Source organism: Grammomys surdaster, unplaced genomic scaffold (genome assembly GCF_004785775.1).
Source record: "Grammomys surdaster isolate TR1022 unplaced genomic scaffold, NIH_TR_1.0 184, whole genome shotgun sequence".
In the NCBI taxonomy this organism is placed as follows: domain Eukaryota; kingdom Metazoa; phylum Chordata; class Mammalia; order Rodentia; family Muridae; genus Grammomys; species Grammomys surdaster.
Window position 1 is genome coordinate 6,941,742 of NW_021604629.1, and position 17,821 is coordinate 6,959,562.

The 17,821-nt window shown below is 44.5% G+C and overlaps 1 protein-coding gene across 1 annotated transcript in view; it reads left to right on the plus strand.

The window, feature by feature from the left end:
- Spon1 (spondin 1) overlaps positions 1–17,821 on the plus strand; it is a 274,956-nt gene that overhangs the window by 154,746 nt on the left and 102,389 nt on the right. The window contains exon 6 of the mRNA XM_028768082.1: positions 11,616–11,764. Within this exon, the coding sequence (XP_028623915.1) occupies positions 11,616–11,764 (149 nt within the window). The remainder of the gene's footprint in view (positions 1–11,615; positions 11,765–17,821) is intronic.

The window sequence follows — 17,821 nt, forward strand, 5'->3', positions numbered from 1 at the left end:
ATTTTGGGAAATTTCAAGCATTGTTTATTTAAATACTCAGACATCTCTCTATCCTATCCTGCAGACTCTTTTAAACCATTTATTTTCATTCCACATGTCACAGGGACTCCAGGATGATTTTTTTCCAACCTTTCATTCATCTCTGCTTCATTGTGAATTGTATTCCTGTTACTCTCATTTAGTTTGCTGACATTTTTCTTTGGCTATCCAAATTTAGTGTTGTTGTTTTCAGATCTAGAATTTCTGCTTGCCCTTTCAGAATATTTCTCTGCCAAAATTTACCATCTGTTCATTTATTATATCCATCTTTTCTTTAAATCCTTGAATATTGGTAATAGCTGTTTTACAGCCCCTGCATGCTACTCCTGTCTGACTATAACCTCAGGAACTCCTTCTATTAGCTAATTTCCCCCCATGTCTTAGTTCATATTTTATTTCTTCTACGTGTCAAATAGTATATATATGAGTTAGGACACATGTGCACATACTATGTGCATGTGGATACCAGAAGTCAATGTTGGGTGCCTATTTCCATCTCTTCCCCTGATTTTCCAAAGCAAAGTGCCTCAGTGACCCTGGATCCCACTGATTCAACTAGGATGGCTAACCAATGTCTCTACTTGTCTCTAAACCATCACACCACCATCACCCTTGCCCCAGCACTGGGATCATGGATGTGTTCCACCATATTGCACCTGGCTTTTATATAGTCACTTCTTTATTGCATGACGGATAGTGTGAAGGCTCTATTGTTGAGTGTCTGGACTTCAATTAGAAGACATGAGACTTTATTTTGACTAACGGTTAATTTGCTAGTGGATATGTTTGATTCCCTTTCAAGGACTGTTTTCTGAGCTTGGTTAAGATAAGTGTAGGTAGCCTACCTTATTAAGATGAAGTGGAGTTTTTGTTGTTTTTGGTTTTATTTATTCGCTTTACATCCTGATTGCTGTCTTCCCCTACCATAGTTCCTTTCCCCATCTCCCTTCCCCTTCTCCCCTGAGAAAGCAGACGCCCTGCCCGCCATGAGTATCTCACATCACCCTGCCACATCAAGTCTCTGTTTTTCTTCTCCTTCTGAGGCCAACCAAGACATCCAAGTTAGGGGAATGGATTCCAAGACTAAGTCGTTTTAACACTAATTTATGGCTCTTCTTAGGCTCTCAGTTGAGTGCAAAGCATCTGTGCTATGGGTGGTTTAGAAGTTCTGTATCTTCAGATTCTGTACTCTCTGGAATCTCCATTGAGCTCTTCTTCTCTGCCTTGTGGAGTCTTGCCCTGCACACATGCCACTGAATTTGGAAAGAGTTAAGGGGATATGTACACATCTCTCTGAAGTTCATCTCTCTAGCTTGCTTCTCTCTGGCATTTTAGCTCATACATCCTGTCTGCTTCAACCGTGCAATCCCTGTCTATCCCTCCTCAGCTAAGCTAGTCTGCTTTATCCTCCACCTTCCTTCACTACAAACCAGAAAGTGTCTTTTGTAGCAACCCAGGAAAGTATGGGCTCAGCTCTTGGGTTTTCCCTTCTCCCGGGGATTAGAGCCTTTACTGTCTGTTTCAACCATCCCAAAACAAGAACTCTGCTATGTTTTATAGTTCCCTCAGAAGCAGTAGCCAAATGAGCATAACTAGATTTATGGGTTGATTGTAGATAAAAAATTAGTTTATTCTGTACAGAACTCATAAATAAGGCCTACTCAGGAGGCTGAGGCAGGGGGACCATAAATTCAAAGTCAGAAGACTGGGGGTATAGGTCAGTAGTTGAGCTCTTACATATGTGAGACTCTAGGTTCAGCCCTAAGTACTACTGGAGACAGAGAGAACAGGGAAGGTAGGTGGATTTGTTCATTTCTTTACTTTATATTGCCTCCTAGGAAAAATTTTAAATTCCTACTAAGGCACAATTTGTATCCTTTCATGATCTACTTGACCTCTTAGTCTCATTACAGATCATTCATTATTAAAACACACACACACATACACACACACATACACACACATACACACACATACACACACACATACACACACACATACACACATACACACACACACATACACACACATACACACACATACACACACACATACACACACACACATACATACACACACACATACACACACATACACACACATACACACATACACACACATACACACACATATACACACACACATACACACACACATATACACACACACACATATACACACACACATACACACACATACATACATACATACACACACACACACACACACACACAAAAGAATTCATGGTTTACCATGTAACTGTTCCTTTTTCTTATACCTTTGCTTTTACACTTAACTTTTCTTTTGGAAAAATGCAGTCTTTTTCCAGCTCCATATCTGCTAACTCCTATCTGCTAAACTTTACCTCATCTGCCTCTTCCAGGAAGCCTCTAGCACCATCTGGGCTAAGCATCTGACTTGTTAGACTTTCATATTCTGTGTGTCTCTGTTGAAGCTGCTTCACTCAATTCAATGTCATAGTCTGGTTAGGACCCATCGTCCTTCCCATCCACCCTTCACCCCTCCTCCCACTGAACATCTCAAAGACATGGAACTGACTTGACTCAGAGTTGCCATGGCCTGGCGCAGGGATTGGCAAATGGTTTATATAAAGAGCCAGATGGTGAGTATTTTAGGCTTTGCAAGCCAAACTACTCAACTTTGCCACTGTAGCATGAATGCAATGCACAGATAATGAATAAAATATCAAACATTATTGGAACAAAGACAGGCAGCTCTAGCTTGATGGTCCCTAGTTTAATACATAGAATAAGCCAAGTAAGTGTTCACTGGTGGCATAACTGGATGCAGTGGGACCTTGCTGAAGGTCTCAGAGGACATGGAAGAGACAAAGTGAATCAAATCCATTTCCTAAGAACAGTTTTCTAGAATGAAAGGGAGTTTTCTTGAGCCCTTAGGAAAGGGAAAAATGAGAACTGAGTGTAGAAATCAGAAAAACAGGAAATGGGGGAAGCCCCGTCCCAGTCGGTACATGACTTTCTCGTGCAGGTGTTTGGCCACACAGGGGACAGGGTCCTGAAGAACGCAGTAGCTTGATCAGAGTGGGTCCCTGGAGTAGCCAAGAGCAGAAAGAGCTGAAGGGCCAATGCAGACTGTGTACTGGGCAGCACTTAGAGGCAGACTGACAGAAGCCAAGTTCTGTAGCCAAGTTCAAAGCATTGGAAATTAGACAGAGCCTGGGCCCAGGCCTAGGGAGACAGTACCAAGGCCAAGCAGAGAGTGAGGTCCAACACAACATACGTGTATAAAACTGTCAGGTCCTCAACAGTTTACAGTTAGCCGCTGGCTCTGTGTTGCACACGGGAGTGTGGATAGCTTGACCTTGGTCTTGAAGAGATATAAGTGACAAGGTTTCCTAGTAAAAGATAAAGTTCAATCCTACTGAGAGGAGACAGAGCATAGAGATCAGAGGACCACTGCTAGACGCAGCTGCTACAGCAAACTTCACAAGGGCCCAGCAAACAAAATAAAACCAGAACAAAGATATGCTCAGAGGATCATGGACAAGGCTGAGGTTAGGCAACAGGGGTTAAAGCAATCCTGCCAGCAAGGACTAGTACATTCTTCTATGAAGCACTATGAATGGATATCAAGAAAGTGAATGGGTAGCTTGTACAGGACTAGGCTTGGCAGGGGACCTCAGTGGCTGGCCAGGACATCTGGCTGTCACTGAACACCTGCTGTGTTAGTCAGCATTCTCCAAAGAAACAAGAGCAAGAGGTTGTGGGCACATATATACAAAGAGATTTATTATAAGGAATTGGCTCACTCGAACATGACCTCTGTGAAGTTGCAGATATGTAGCTAGGAGCCAGGCAGTGATGCAGTTCCTATCCTGCTCTGAAGGCCTGAGATCCTTCTGAATGTGTAGTTCTAGTCAGCAAGCCACCAGGAAACTTGAGACCCAGGAAGACTCAGTGTCACAGCTTGAATCCAAAGTCAAAGCAAGGAAACGATGCCCCAGCTTGGAGGCAGATAGGCAGCAGGAAATCTGTATTACTGCAGAATCAGCTTCTGTGTCCTAATTGGGTCCTCAGCTGACTATGTGGGGCCCAGTCCCTCAGAGGGAGCAATCTGTCTTACTGTATCTACCAATTCAAGTGACAGTCTCTTTAAAGACCCTCAGAGTCAACTCTAGAATGTTTGACCAAATATCTGGCCTCTCCATAGCCCATTCAAGTTGACATGTTAAGTTAATCATCATTCAGGCCGTGTACAGAGCACTTCAGAGAAACCACTTGTCACGGAACATGCCTCCCCCAACACCAGACACAATGCAGACGTGCTTCTGATGGATGCTGGCCTTTTAGGCATCTTCGTAAACACTGGTAATTTAGTACCAGATATCACAGCAAAAAAGGGGGCCAAGGAGGCTGTCAGTGTACATATTGAATACATATATTCAAGGCATCACTGAAAATGGCTTTTTAGACAAATGGACTTGGATAGCCAGCAGCATCACTGATTCATATGTGTAAGCATTTCTTCCTCTTAGCTCCTCACACATTTGTCCCATAGAAATTTTACCTAAGCTATTGGAACTACATGCTAAGGCCTGCTTTGCGTGACTCTTCTTGCTATTTACAGGAATGTGGGTGAGGGGTTACTTTTCTGTTGCTGTGCTAAAAAACACCATGTCCAAGGCAACTTACAGAATAGTTTATTTGGGCTTACAGAGGGATAAGAGTCCATCATGGTGACAGAGGCAAGATCCTCTGAGAGCTCACATCTTCGACTATAAGCATGAAGTGGAAACAGGGAAGTAGAGTGGAACCAGGCATTTAATGCCAAAGCCTACTCCTAGTAATATGCTTCCTCCAGCCAGGCTGCACCACCTTAAACCTCCCTAAGCAGTGTTACCAACTGGGGACCAAGTTGCAAATGCACATTCCTATCAGGGATGTTTCTCATTCAACTGGGTAACTCACAGTTGGTAACTCAAAGGCAGTAGCATCACCAAATACCCCACCTCAGTATAAGTGACAATTCAAAGAAGCTGGGTCTCTGGGACCCTCTGCTTGACTTGCATGCAGTTCTGCAGCTCAGTCTCTTCTCTCCGTAGCAATTATTACTGCTTACATAACATTGAGGGTTGGGTTTGCTAAATCTTAGGTTTCAGAAGAACACTGTTGGGACTAGTGAGGGGCATGCCTGACTAAACAACTATGTACTTTTCTGTAAGGAGAAAGGGTTAGTAATAGTCTTTGGCTTTCCTCTGCCTTCGAAGACTGAGGCCCCACTGTCTCACCAGGGCAACAGGGTGATAACCTGATTATTCTTTTAAGGGATCTACAAGCATTAATCTTACCTCTTATTAACACACCTTCTAATTAATGCCTGGGTCTTCTTTCTCTCTCCTCCCTTATTTCTTAGAGTTTATTTCCTTCCAGCTAACTGGAATCTGTTTGATCACCTCACTCTGCTAGTCTCATGCTTCTGGGTCCCAGCTAGATGATTCCAAATTCAGACTTGTTTTATACTCAGCATTCCTGTCTTCTTGGCCTACTGGTTCTAACTGCCACTCAGTCACCTCCTCTTGGCTGTCATGCCTTCCACAAACTGATCTGGATATCTCCTGTCCCATTTAGATTTACGTTTTTTCTATTGGAGATTTTATTTAATGAGCTTCAGCCTCAGAACAGCGCTGAGAACTTGGTCATATCATCTTCTCTGCAGAGGGAGAAACTGGGCTGAGAATGATTGACTTGTTTCACTAGAACATTTCAGAACCAAGACTAGCATATACATTGATCAGATCCCAAGAGCAAGAGTTTTGATGACTTCCCCTCCCCAAGGGGTGTGTGTGTGTGTGTGTGTGTGTGTGTGTGTGTGTGTGTGTTATTTGGGACTGAACTTAGGGTCTCTCATATTCTAGCCAGGTGAGTGCTTTCTTGTTTAACTACATCTCTAGCCCACAGTCTTCTGTCATATTGCCTCATCTCCTAGCCACCTGTCTCCACTTCCTCTACTACTGCCCCAAAGCAAACCCTGTAAATTCAAGCAAGGAATGTTGAATGCCTCCTGTTTTGCCTCCTCGACTTTAGACCCTGTCCCCTCCTGACATTGGGTGTGCCCCACCAGATATAAGATACAGAGAAGAGCTGGCCCCTGCACCAGGCTGACTTGACCAAGAATCCCAGAGTCTTGAGTAATCTTGCAAAAAACTCTCTAAGTCCAGATTTCCTCATGTAAAAAAATTCTGACAGAATCTTGGTTAGTTAATTTTCTTGTCACTGTAACAACTACTAGGCAGAAGCAACCTAAGGAGAAGAGAATGCATTTTGGCTCATGGTTTTAGAGGGAATACTTCAGTACTTCCATGTGACTGCTACTGCATATCAGTTTATAGCAGCTTGCTGGCCTTTCAGATGTGGGGCCAAAAGAGAGTCCAGGCTACACCTTTAAATGTCCAACTCCTGGGGCTAGGGAGATGGCTCAGTGGTTAAGATCACTGACTGCTCTTCCAGAGGACCCAGGTTCAATTCCCAGCACCCACATGGCAGCTTACAACTAACTGTCCATAACTCCAATGCCCAACATGCTCACACACGTATACATACAGGCAAAACACCAATGCATGTAAAATAAAAATAGATAAATTATTTAAAAAATCATCTAAAAAAAAATGTCCAACACTGCCTTTTAAAGATCCACAACCTCCCAAACAGTGCCACCAGCTGAGGGCCAGGTACTCAAACTCAATGGACCAATGGGTCTCCTACCACATCGCCCACCTTTCCTAGTGCTACTGACCACATAGACACTCAGAGCTCTCTATAATTAGTTCTGACTTTCTGTCTGTCTAACCTCCTGGCATTCTAACTCTCTAGTCTACTCAAAGCTCTCTTTCATTTTCCACCTCCACAGTAGGGTGAAGAGGGAGCATAAATGTTCTTGAGTCGAAATAGACTTGGGGTTGAAGCCTGGCTTTCTTCTCCTTGGTCTGTAAACTCAAGTGGACTCCCTAAACCCTGTGGGGCTTAGGTTCCTCATTCAGAACATGGAGATAATGTTACAGTGAGGATCTCTCTAGGAAAGCAGCATCCTAGCGGAGTATGTGGTCCTCTCATGTGTGTTACTAAGAATCCCTGCTCCGATCCAACTGCCCCACCATCTTCCTAACCTGGCCTCCTTTTGTCCATTTCTCTTCACCTCTGAGAAAACCTCTTTCCAGTTGAAAATGATTTTCTTCTGCTCTCACTTTCTTATGGATTCGTCTTTTGAAAATATTTATTTTTGTTTTATATGTATACGTGTTTTACCCACATATGTTTATGTGCACCGTGTACATGCAGTGCCCATGGAGACCGGAAGAGTGTGTCAGAACCCCTGGAAGTGGAGTTACAGGAAGTTGTGTGATATCATTTGGGTGCTGGGAGCTGAACCTGGGTTCCCTGCAGGAGCAGCTAACTTTTAACATACTGAGCCATCTCTCTAGCCCCTAGGTTCTCATGCATTCCCATTGGGCACGTATGCTCTTTCTCCTCTTCTTCCTCCTTCTCCTCCTCCCTTCTTCTTCTCCTCCCCCTTCCTTCTTCTCCTCCCCCTGGTAATACTCAGAATATTCCCGTGGGTTTCTCTATCTGAAATGATGCTTAAAACAGTTTACAGCTTTTGCAGTTCCTTCTAAAACCAGCCCGATAAATTCGCACAACTCTGGGAGGTCAGACTTGCAACTGTTACTCCTATTTTAAAAGGGAAGACAACTTAAGATATAGCTCAATGATAGGACACTTGCCTAGAACATGTGGAGTGCTGGATTTTGTTCTCAGAACCATGTGAAGCAAACAACAAATAAATACAAGGGAGACTGAGGCTCTCAGAGGTTGAATGACTGGTTCATAAACACAACTCTTCAGCTTCAAGGCACCATGTGTCTTTCCCTGTACCAATTTGCACCTGAGCAACTGCTGTTCACCTGCCAGGGATGCCCATTGTAATGCTGTCAACTGTCTTTCCATCAGTGCTTGCTTTGCACCCTCTCCCAGGGAGGATGTGGTCTTGCCCCTCCCCCTAGCCTTGCACAGATCTTACTGAGCTGATGGGACTGTGTTGAAGCTTGAAGGCCTGCAGTGCTTTGCAGGGTGAATGCATAGAGTGAAACTTTATTCAAGAGAGTAAGAGACACAAAGACAGACCTGCTCTGGGAGTGCTTGCTTCTCTGCATACTAGCTTCTCAACCTCAATTCGCTGGATTTAAGGAATTTTGAGTTGATTCTTTCATCCCCTGTGTTATTATGCGATAACTCTGATGAGCTGGATCATAGCTAATCTGCTCTTCCATCTGTTTCCCCACCCCTAGACTGTGAGTCCCTCAGGGCAGACGCCATGTCCTATTCCCATCAGTCCGTATGGCCTGCCACTGTGTTTGGCACTTAGCTAATGGAAGTTGAATGAATAAAGCAGAAAGACCCATCTGGGTCCATCTTCTGATCCCCCGTGACTGTGCTCATTTCCATTCTCTTCCTATCACATCCCATAATATATATGTTTATTTCCCGTGGTGAGGTAAGGGCAGGCTTCATGTCTTTCAGTTTTGAAGCCTTTCCCATAGCCATTAAATGGGGAAGCCATGCTTACCGAATATCTGTTCTGTAATGTCGTACATAGCATCTCATTTTTTATGATTTCACTTAACTCTCCTAATAGGTCAGTGTTAGATTTTCGAGTGTAGCTTAGACAGATAATGCCAGACCAAATGGTTCCAGGAGGGGGGGGGGGTTATTTAGGGCAGAGGGCAAAGGTAGGGAGAGAAATGGGAGGAACGGTGGAGAGAAGAGAGAAGTGGAGGCTGGCCATGACCATGTGGAGAGAGGGGGAAGGGAAGAGGGGAGGGGAGAGGGGGCAGAGAACCTGCAGACAGAGAGATCAAGGGAGCAAGAGAGAGAGGAGGGGCCAAGCAGCCCCTTTTATAGTGGGCAGGCCTACCTGGCTGTTGCCAGGTAACTGTGGGGAGGAGCATACCTGGGTGTTGCCAGGTAACTGTGGAGGTGGAGTTTAGACAGAATGCTAACAGTCAGTATGAAAGAGGGTGAAATGTGGGTAAATAAAGAAACTTAATCTTGGAGCTTATGTAGGTAGCTAGGACACAGGAGTACTGTATGGAATACGTGTTCCTTGGCTGGAAAACCCAGTGCCTTTCTTCCTTCTTATGGCTCTTTGTTTTCTAACAGCAGCACAGAGCACAGCTGAGACCTCAGGTTGGTAGGAGTCAGGAGCAGTGCTGAACTGAACTTGAATTTAATTGCACTGAATCTAATTGTCCCTGTGTGTCCCCAATGTTTTGGGAGTATATCCTGCCACCTTCTTATTTGATTGATTGTGCAAAATGCTTCTGGAAACATGAGGTGAGAGCTCACATCAGAAACACGGATGAAGACAGATTCCCTCATGGAGTCTACAGCATAGTAGGACTACAACGATAGTAAATACGGTCTGTATCAATGGGAGTACAGGAGACAGGAGCTTCGGTCAACCAAAGCTTCTGAATGATCACTGTCATAGTTTCTTTTCTATTTCTGTGACAAACATCACTAGATTATACTTCTATGTCACAGTACATCATTGAGGAAGACAGAGCAATAAAGAAAGCAGAACGGTGCCACCCACAGTGGTTTGAATCATTCTACACTGATTAATTATCAAGACACACATACAAACACATGCACACAATGACATGTTCATAATCTGACCTGGGCAACCCCTTAATTGAGGCTTTTCCTCTCAGATAACTCTAGGCTATATCAACCTGACAATAGAGATTAATTTGGAAAATCATGAAGGAAGAAAAAAGATATCCAAGCCCAGCAAAACAGCACAGAAGGAACTACAGTGCTCCTTAGGTACAGAATTTCAGCTAGGACAGGCCTGAACATAGGAGGCATTTCAGTGGAACAGCATAGCAATAGATGCTGAAGTTGGTCTCTCTGTGTTTACATTCCAAGCTAAAGGTCACAAGGCCATGCCTTCACAAGTACACTCTTAGCATAGATGAGAGGTAAGCCTTTTCTTACTGCTCAGGAAATGAATTAGAGAACTATTCGGCCACATCTTCACCTGTCTTTTCTTGAGATAAACATGGAGGCTGCATTTCCCTGGTGTGTAAGAAATAATAAGCACTTGGGATGACCCACATGGTGATTTCATTGGCCTGGGTTGGGGTGTGGCTGCTATCAGCAGGCTTCGGGGTGCTACCTGGCTTTGTGTACATGTCCTCGATATGCTCCTGAGGTAGAAAGCCTTTGGGGAGCAATGGCTACTGTAAAAACAGGACCAGGCCTTGTTCAGAATCCTTTTTGAACATGGTAGGATGGAGTGAAGAGTTCTGTCCACTCTAAGACATACAGTGGTTAACTAAAAGTGTCACTTGGGTTTATCTAATTTAGATTTTCCCTTCACTGTGCCTGCAAATGTTCTTTAATTTGAGACTTTGTGAAGCCAATCAAAGTGTGGCTGAGAATTGAGCCAGTCCTATGAACTGTATGTAACTTAGTCTATGAAGTGTATGTGACTTAGTCAATAGTAAATGTGTGGTGTGTGTGTGTGTGTGTGTGTGTGTGTAGTATTTGTATCTAAAAAGAAGCCCAATATAGTAGTGGCTTTGAGTATCAGTTCTCTGCTCCCCACTTCCTTAGGAAATTTGATAAACCCCCAAGCCATGTTTTATCTTAGTCCTGTTCCAACTCTGCTGTTTCCTCACATTGTACATAATGGCTCTCCTGGATTCCACTACTTCCCACCATCCCTGGTGGTCATCACTAAGCCACTGTGGACTGGCCACCTCCACACATCCAGATTGTCTGCCCTGTTCTCTGAACGTGACCAGCCTGCTCGCCCCTCATATGGGAATGTACATAAAAGTCAGCTGAAGAAAGCCACGTCTAGCCTGAGCATGAAAGCCGCTTCCTACACACACTTCAGCTCCTGCTCCTTGCTCACACCCCAAGATCTCCACGCCATTCTGCTCCCTCACCCTGCATCCCTGCATCCTTCACCCTGCTGCCTGGATGATTTATCTAAAATTCAAATGCAATCATGTCGCTCCCCTGATCAGACCCCTTCAGTGGCTTCCAGGTCTTTTCCGATGCCATCGTAACTCCCGAAGCACTTAGAGCAATGCCATCTGTGAGCAGGCATCTCCATGGCATCTAATTCTCCATCGACAGTGACACCGCAATGCTGAACTGCTGACGACTTTCCAAGCACAGCGTTAAGTCATGTTCCTGAGCCTGCCAGAAACAACCCTTCCTCTATTTAGCCTTACAAATCTTACTAGCATTTCAAATTCTCTCAACTGCTCGCTTCTCAGAGAACTTCTTAGACAGAGGGTGTCTTGGGCCGTTTTCTTGAGGCACCCACTGATCACTTCTGCAAGATTCCCAGACTCATGATTAATAGACATTCTCTCTAATCACTCAGAGTGTTGGAATTAAGACAGGGCAATGCCTACTCAATACTGGATGAATTTTTGGACAGTTTTCCTTCCTCCCCATGGCTGAAGAGGTTTGAATTTCCACCCTGTCTACACTGATATCTATATCCTGATTGGTTTTCAGGTCGGGCTAATCACTGGTCTGCCATCATTGGCGGGTCCCACTCCAAGAACTACGTGCTGTGGGAGTATGGAGGGTATGCCAGCGAAGGGGTCAAGCAAGTTGCTGAACTGGGCTCACCAGTAAAAATGGAGGAAGAAATTCGACAACAGGTAAGAACAGACTCTTGGATCAACCCACAGCAAGAAATGAGGTCAGAGCATCCATGAGTTTCATTTTCAGGAGCTTGAAATGTGCTGTAGAGTGTGCTGAGGGGTGAGGTGGGAGCAGGTGTCTATGGACTGAATTAGAGATTCTCAGTCTCTCTCCCTAAAGTCATGCATCCTCTAGCTTCTGTGAGCTAAACCCTGCTGTAGGCTTGTTGATGGAAAGGCAGACCTGTGGTCTCCTGAGAGATAAACTGTGATTTAGGGTTTCATACTATGGTTCTTGAGGGTGGAAGATAATCTTCAAGCTGTCTAAGCAAATTGTCACTTCTGAGAATAGAAGTTTTATGTGTTGGCATGTGGTGTTTCGAAATGGTGTCTCAATGTGTTGATAAATTTACTGACCATTAGTCATGATTGTCATGTACTGATGTGACACCAGGAGCCCAGGAGCTGCCCCATTATCTAGGCCTCAGTATCTACTGAGGAGGTCAGGAGAAATGACACACTGTTCTTGTCAATGTGTTTACCTGACAATGGACCATCCCCTCATCAAAAACCTGAGCTAGTTAATAGCAGATAGAGGCTGGGAAGAAGGAGGGGTCTTGGAAGAATTGGAAGAAGAGCAGTTCCGTGGTTGCTGTGAAGATATGGTGGCCTGGCTTTAGCTGTCATTCCCACAGAAGCCTCTCTGGCTCAAAAGAACTACTCAAACAGCCATGTCTTGCTGACCCAACTTTTCTGGGGCAAGGAAAAGGCAAGCTGTGTTTGGGGTGTGGCTATTTCACAGTGCAGGACAATGAGAGGCCACCACCCTTCCTCCTGCCCTGCATCTCCCAAGACGATGGAGGAGACCCCAGGTACGTGGTGCTCCTGTTGTGTGGTGATTTGGTGTATGTTCAGAGACCTCAAGAGACTGAGGGGGTGAACACAGCCCAGACCCAGTGCTTCTCTGAAGCCTACCATCTAAACTCGAGGTTGCCCACAGTCCTGGACTGCATGCAATGCAACGGAAGTCACCCTACTCCTTCATGATGCCCTGAGGAATCATTTTAGACCACAGTGGGGAAAAGCCTTCAGAATGAGCTTGTGTTGATTTGAAGTCTAAATGTTTTAACATTGCATGTCATTAATTAATGATCAAACCATCCTTCTTTGTAACTGAAGATGACCTAGAACTCCTTAACCTTCCTGCCTTTACCTCTGAGTCCTAGGATTGCAGGCATGCAGCACTATGCCAAGTTTTATGCAGTGCTCAGAAGCAAACCAAGGACTTCATGTAAGTTAGGGCAGTATGCTGTTAGCTGAGCTCCATCTCCAGCCCAGTGTCAGTCTTCCAGTTGCCCAGTTTCTCCCATGCTGCCATGCCTCACAAGCAACAGAACACTTCAGGTCATGTTTGCTCCCTCCATATTGGTGTTGTCGTGTCTGACTTGCCACTGGGGACCCTTTGTCTGGAATTCCAAAGGTCTACTTTCTAGCTCTTAAGCATGAAATTGTGATTGTCCAGCTCTGAGGAATGGGATGCTGAAAACCATTTGTTACAAAGAAATGATGAAACTGGCAAGTAAATTCAAGACCAAGGATGCCCTCCTAACAGTGCCAGTCTCGCTTACTGACTTTCTTTAGAAGTTTCTGGAAAGGAGAAACATATGTAGAAAAGATTATGAGCCAGACAGATGGCTCAGTAGGTAAAGGCCCCCACCACACAAGCCTGAGGACCTGAGTTTGATCCCTGGAACCCATGTGAAAGTAAAAAGAAAGAACCAGCTTGTGGTGATTAGAGAGAAAATGGCCCATAGGCTCACAAGGAATGGCACTATTAGGAGGTGTAGCCTTTCTGGAGTAAGTGTGGTTTTATTGGAGGAAATGTTGCTGTCTCTTTCCTGCTACCTGTGAATCCAGATGTAGAATTCTCAGCTCCTTCTCCAATACCATGTCTGCCTGCATGCCACCATGCTTTCCTACATGGCAATGATGGACTAAATCTCTGAAGTGTAAGCCAACCCCAATTAAATAATTTCCTTTATAAGAATTGTCATGGTCATGGTGTCTCTTCATAGCAATAGAAACCCTAAGATACAACTCCATAAAGTTGCCCTCTGATCTCCTTATGTGTGCTGTGGAATGTACGTGTACACACACACACACACACACACACACACACTACATTTTTAAAAATTTAAAGTAGAATTATCTTTTACTAGTGAACATAAAGTCTCATATGTCATGACAATTAAAAGGTTGAAAATCATAGGCAGAACTTCAGCCTTAAAATACCTCACTTCAGAAAATGTGTGCATGCTGTGACCTTAACCAGCCTGCTGCGGGGAGTCTGTCCAACCCAGCTGGCACAGCTTCCTGCTAATAAGCTTAATTATGGGGAAAGAGTGGGTGTCTATCTAACACCACCTCTCAGCCTGCTGGGTATTGGATTTCTCTCATTAGCGGTCCTTACATCCAATTCTGAGAGGCCCATGTTAATATTCAAGTTCTACAGTAAGGAGACGGTGTAGTCAGTCAAAGTTCTAAGGTTTCTTAAAACTTTAAGCCCAAGTTTGTCTGGCTCCAAGACCTATACATAAAATCTAGTGTATAAATTATAGGGCTCCAGGCACCACCCCCATCCCAACTCTGATGAGAATTTCAAGATGGCATGCTGTGAATTTCACAGCATGGGCCCCATGACATTGAATAAGCTCCTTCCCACCTATGCACCTGCCCAACTGCACACCCCCATCCCACTTGGTGCCAGCTCCTAAGAGAGCCTCCCTCAGCAAGCAGCACCATCCGCCTCCCAGTGCCTTGAAACTCCAGCTTAGTTCAGTAATTTCAAGGTCCCTTCAGTTCCAAAAGATTCATGGCCTTAAATATCCTTCCCTGCAAGCACACAACTTATATTTTTCTATAAGTCAGGGAGGAAGCAACATAAAAAGAAGCAAGAAGACGGGTCCTCCTAGAATAGAAATGTGTCCTCTGCATAACCAGAGGGCTTGTTTGAAAACTTCAACAAATTCTCTGTCCCCAGCCCTTCATATTTTATACCCTCCATCAAAGAGCCCCATTCTAGCCGTGATGCAAATAAAATCTCTTTTCCCACAAAAGGCATTTTGTGTGTCCCTCATTATGGAATTATACCTCACAGCCATTTTCACAAGCATTAAAGACCACAATGGGTATTAGTGGATATACATTTTTATGCTAATGGATTTTAAACACAAATGAACAAAAATACTAATCACATTAGTAGTGAGGAATTATAATAATTCTGTTGGGTATAAACCTTATTGTTACTATAACTGTAAAGTCCCAAGAAAATTAATGACAAATTACTGCAGAGGCATTGGCAGTAATGATGCTACCGGCCAGAGACAGTGGGGGAGGGGTGAAGAACGTGTGCTTCTTCTTTAGGAGAAGAGAAGCCCACACATCCTGGTGGCCAGTGGAGGGTGGGAGTTGGTAATAACTTGAGCTGTCTTTGTTAGCCATGTGTATTTCTTGAGATGTTTTCCAGTTGATGGGTAGGGGTGTGTGTGTGTGTGTGTGTGTGTGTGTGTGTGTTCATAAATATGCACAGAAGTACATGCATATGTGTGCATACAGGTGGAGACCAAAAGTCAGTCATAGACTCATTCCTCAGGAGGCATCACCTTGGTTTTTGAAGCAGGGTCTCTCGGAGATCTAGAACACACCAATCTTGCTCAGCCAACTGGCCAGTGAGCGCCAAGTTTCCTACTGTCTCTGTCTCCCCAGTCCTGGAATCACAAGTGTCAACCAGGACCAGCTTCCTTGCGTGGGTGCTGGGGATCAAGCTCAGGTCCACATGCCCCTGAAGCCAGCACTTGACTGACTGGGCCACCATTCCAGCCCCATTTGCTGATCCCTAATTTAGATGACTTGTTCAGAATTTTTCAGTTCCTTAAATAGTTAGTATTCGTCTTTGTCAGATGGACAGCTGGTAACTAGTTCTCCCATTCTGTAGTTGTGTATCTGCTCCTTTGATTGTTTCCCTCGCTGTGTGACTTTGTTCATTTGATGTACACTTGGCTAACCTCTTGACTACCCCAGTGTCTTCAAGTGTTTCTTCCTGTTTTCTTTCAGTTGTTTCCTAGTTTGGGCTATCGTGTTTGGGCCTTTGAACTGTTTTGAGTTGATTTGAGGGCAAGATGAGAGGAGTTTAGGTGTTAGATATTAAGGAAAATAAGCCAGATACTTGTTTTCTCATGTGCAGACACTTGAGGAAGTAGAAAAATGTAGATCAGTGAAGAGCAGCAGTTGGGAGGGGAAGGGAGATAAATGAGGGATAGCTTTGATTAGCACACTGTACGCATGCATTCACACATAGCATTGAGTGCTATGGATACTTGCAATTTATGCATGCTAATAAAAAGTATAAAAATGTTTATAGGAAGAAACATAAGGCCATGGCTAGCTAGCCTGGCAGGCCACAGATGGAGAACCTCAGGTGGAAGGAGACTGGAAGAAATGGAAGATCAGTCCAGGAGGGTCTGGAATTTCGAGAGCCAATACAAGCTCATTTCCTAAAAACACTTTAAGTCAGCAGTCACAAGTTAAGTTATAACTGGGTGTCTGGTTCTCTGCTGGAAACTAGGGTAAACGTGAGGCCCATACATCCAGTTATCCATGCTAGAGAGCTAGCTGCCCTCCTGGACACACCGTGCCCCAGAGTCTGCCGCCTCCTTAGATTCTTCCCACTCAGTCCACCAGCACTACACTTCCACCTAAGCATCCATCTTTTGTGTACATTTCAGCACTAGTCTCCTGGTGATCCTGTCTTCAAGTCCTCTTCCAGTTCTTGCTGTTCAGGGTCAGCTTTATAAAATATAAGTCAAGTCATGCCACCCCCACCCCCAGTTAGGATCATAACAGCTTCCTTTTAAAGAGCCCCTTCTCAGCTGGGTTCATCTTCTAGCTCCCTGAGGGAAAGAAAAGGGAGGAGAGAAGAGGAGGAGTGGAGGAAAGAAGAAGGAACGGAGGAGATGGCAAGGAGGAAGGGGAAGGAAGGGCCAAGATTGAGCCTATATTCTAACAGAGACAAGAAACAGAACTACAGGAAAGACAGAGCTGGGTTGAGGTACAGTAGGAGAGGGCTTGCCTAGCACATGCAAGGCTGTAGGTTCAATCCCCAGAAAATGGATGGGGTGAGGGAGCTTATAAGTAATTTGTAAATAATTACAAGTTGTAGCAAATGAAAAGAAACCAGCAGTGATGACTTTCAGAGGCCTAAGGATCCTGTTGTGGATGCAGAGAGGATCACCCTGAGTAGTAACCATTTAAGTTATGGCCCCAAAGAAAAGTGGAGTTGAGAACTCGTGTATGGATGACAGCATATGCAAAGGCCCTGGAGCAGAAAATAGATTATTGTGCTTACAGAGCTAAAACTAAGGACTGAGCAGCAAAGGAGAGGGGGCATGTGTGGATAGTTGCACTGAAGAAGAGTAAAAGGACCATATTGTATCCATGAAAATGAAATTCATGTTAAGGGTAGGAAAAACAGATCTGTGAACATGTGCATATGCATGCATGAACACACATACACACACACACACACACACACACACATCTGTCTCCCTACTGATACTTTATTTCTCTTAGGAGACTTTATGTCCTCAACTGGAAAGGTACAAACCCACTGGGACTGCAGTGGTGAGTTACCCAGACCTATAGTTCCTGGTGCCGCCCCCTGACCTGAGTTGACCCACCATGGCCTGGTTCCTGTCTCTCATAGACCTGGCAAACTGGGTGACACCTCCTTGTTGCCCGAGCACCCTGCTTCCTTCTGTACATACCAGTCTGTTCTGTTTCTATCCAGGCTGCCTTAGCTCTTCAGTAACACTACACATGGACAGTATCTCACTTAGGTTGCTGTGTGACCATGGGACCACAAGGACATCTCTTCCTTTCCACTAAACTGCTCTGGCTCTCAAACTAATTTCCTTTCTGCTTTAGTGTACTTTGTCCATCTTCCTCAGAGTTTTCTTTTTATTTGGAGATAGATAGATAGATAGATAGATAGATAGATAGATAGATAGATAGATAGAT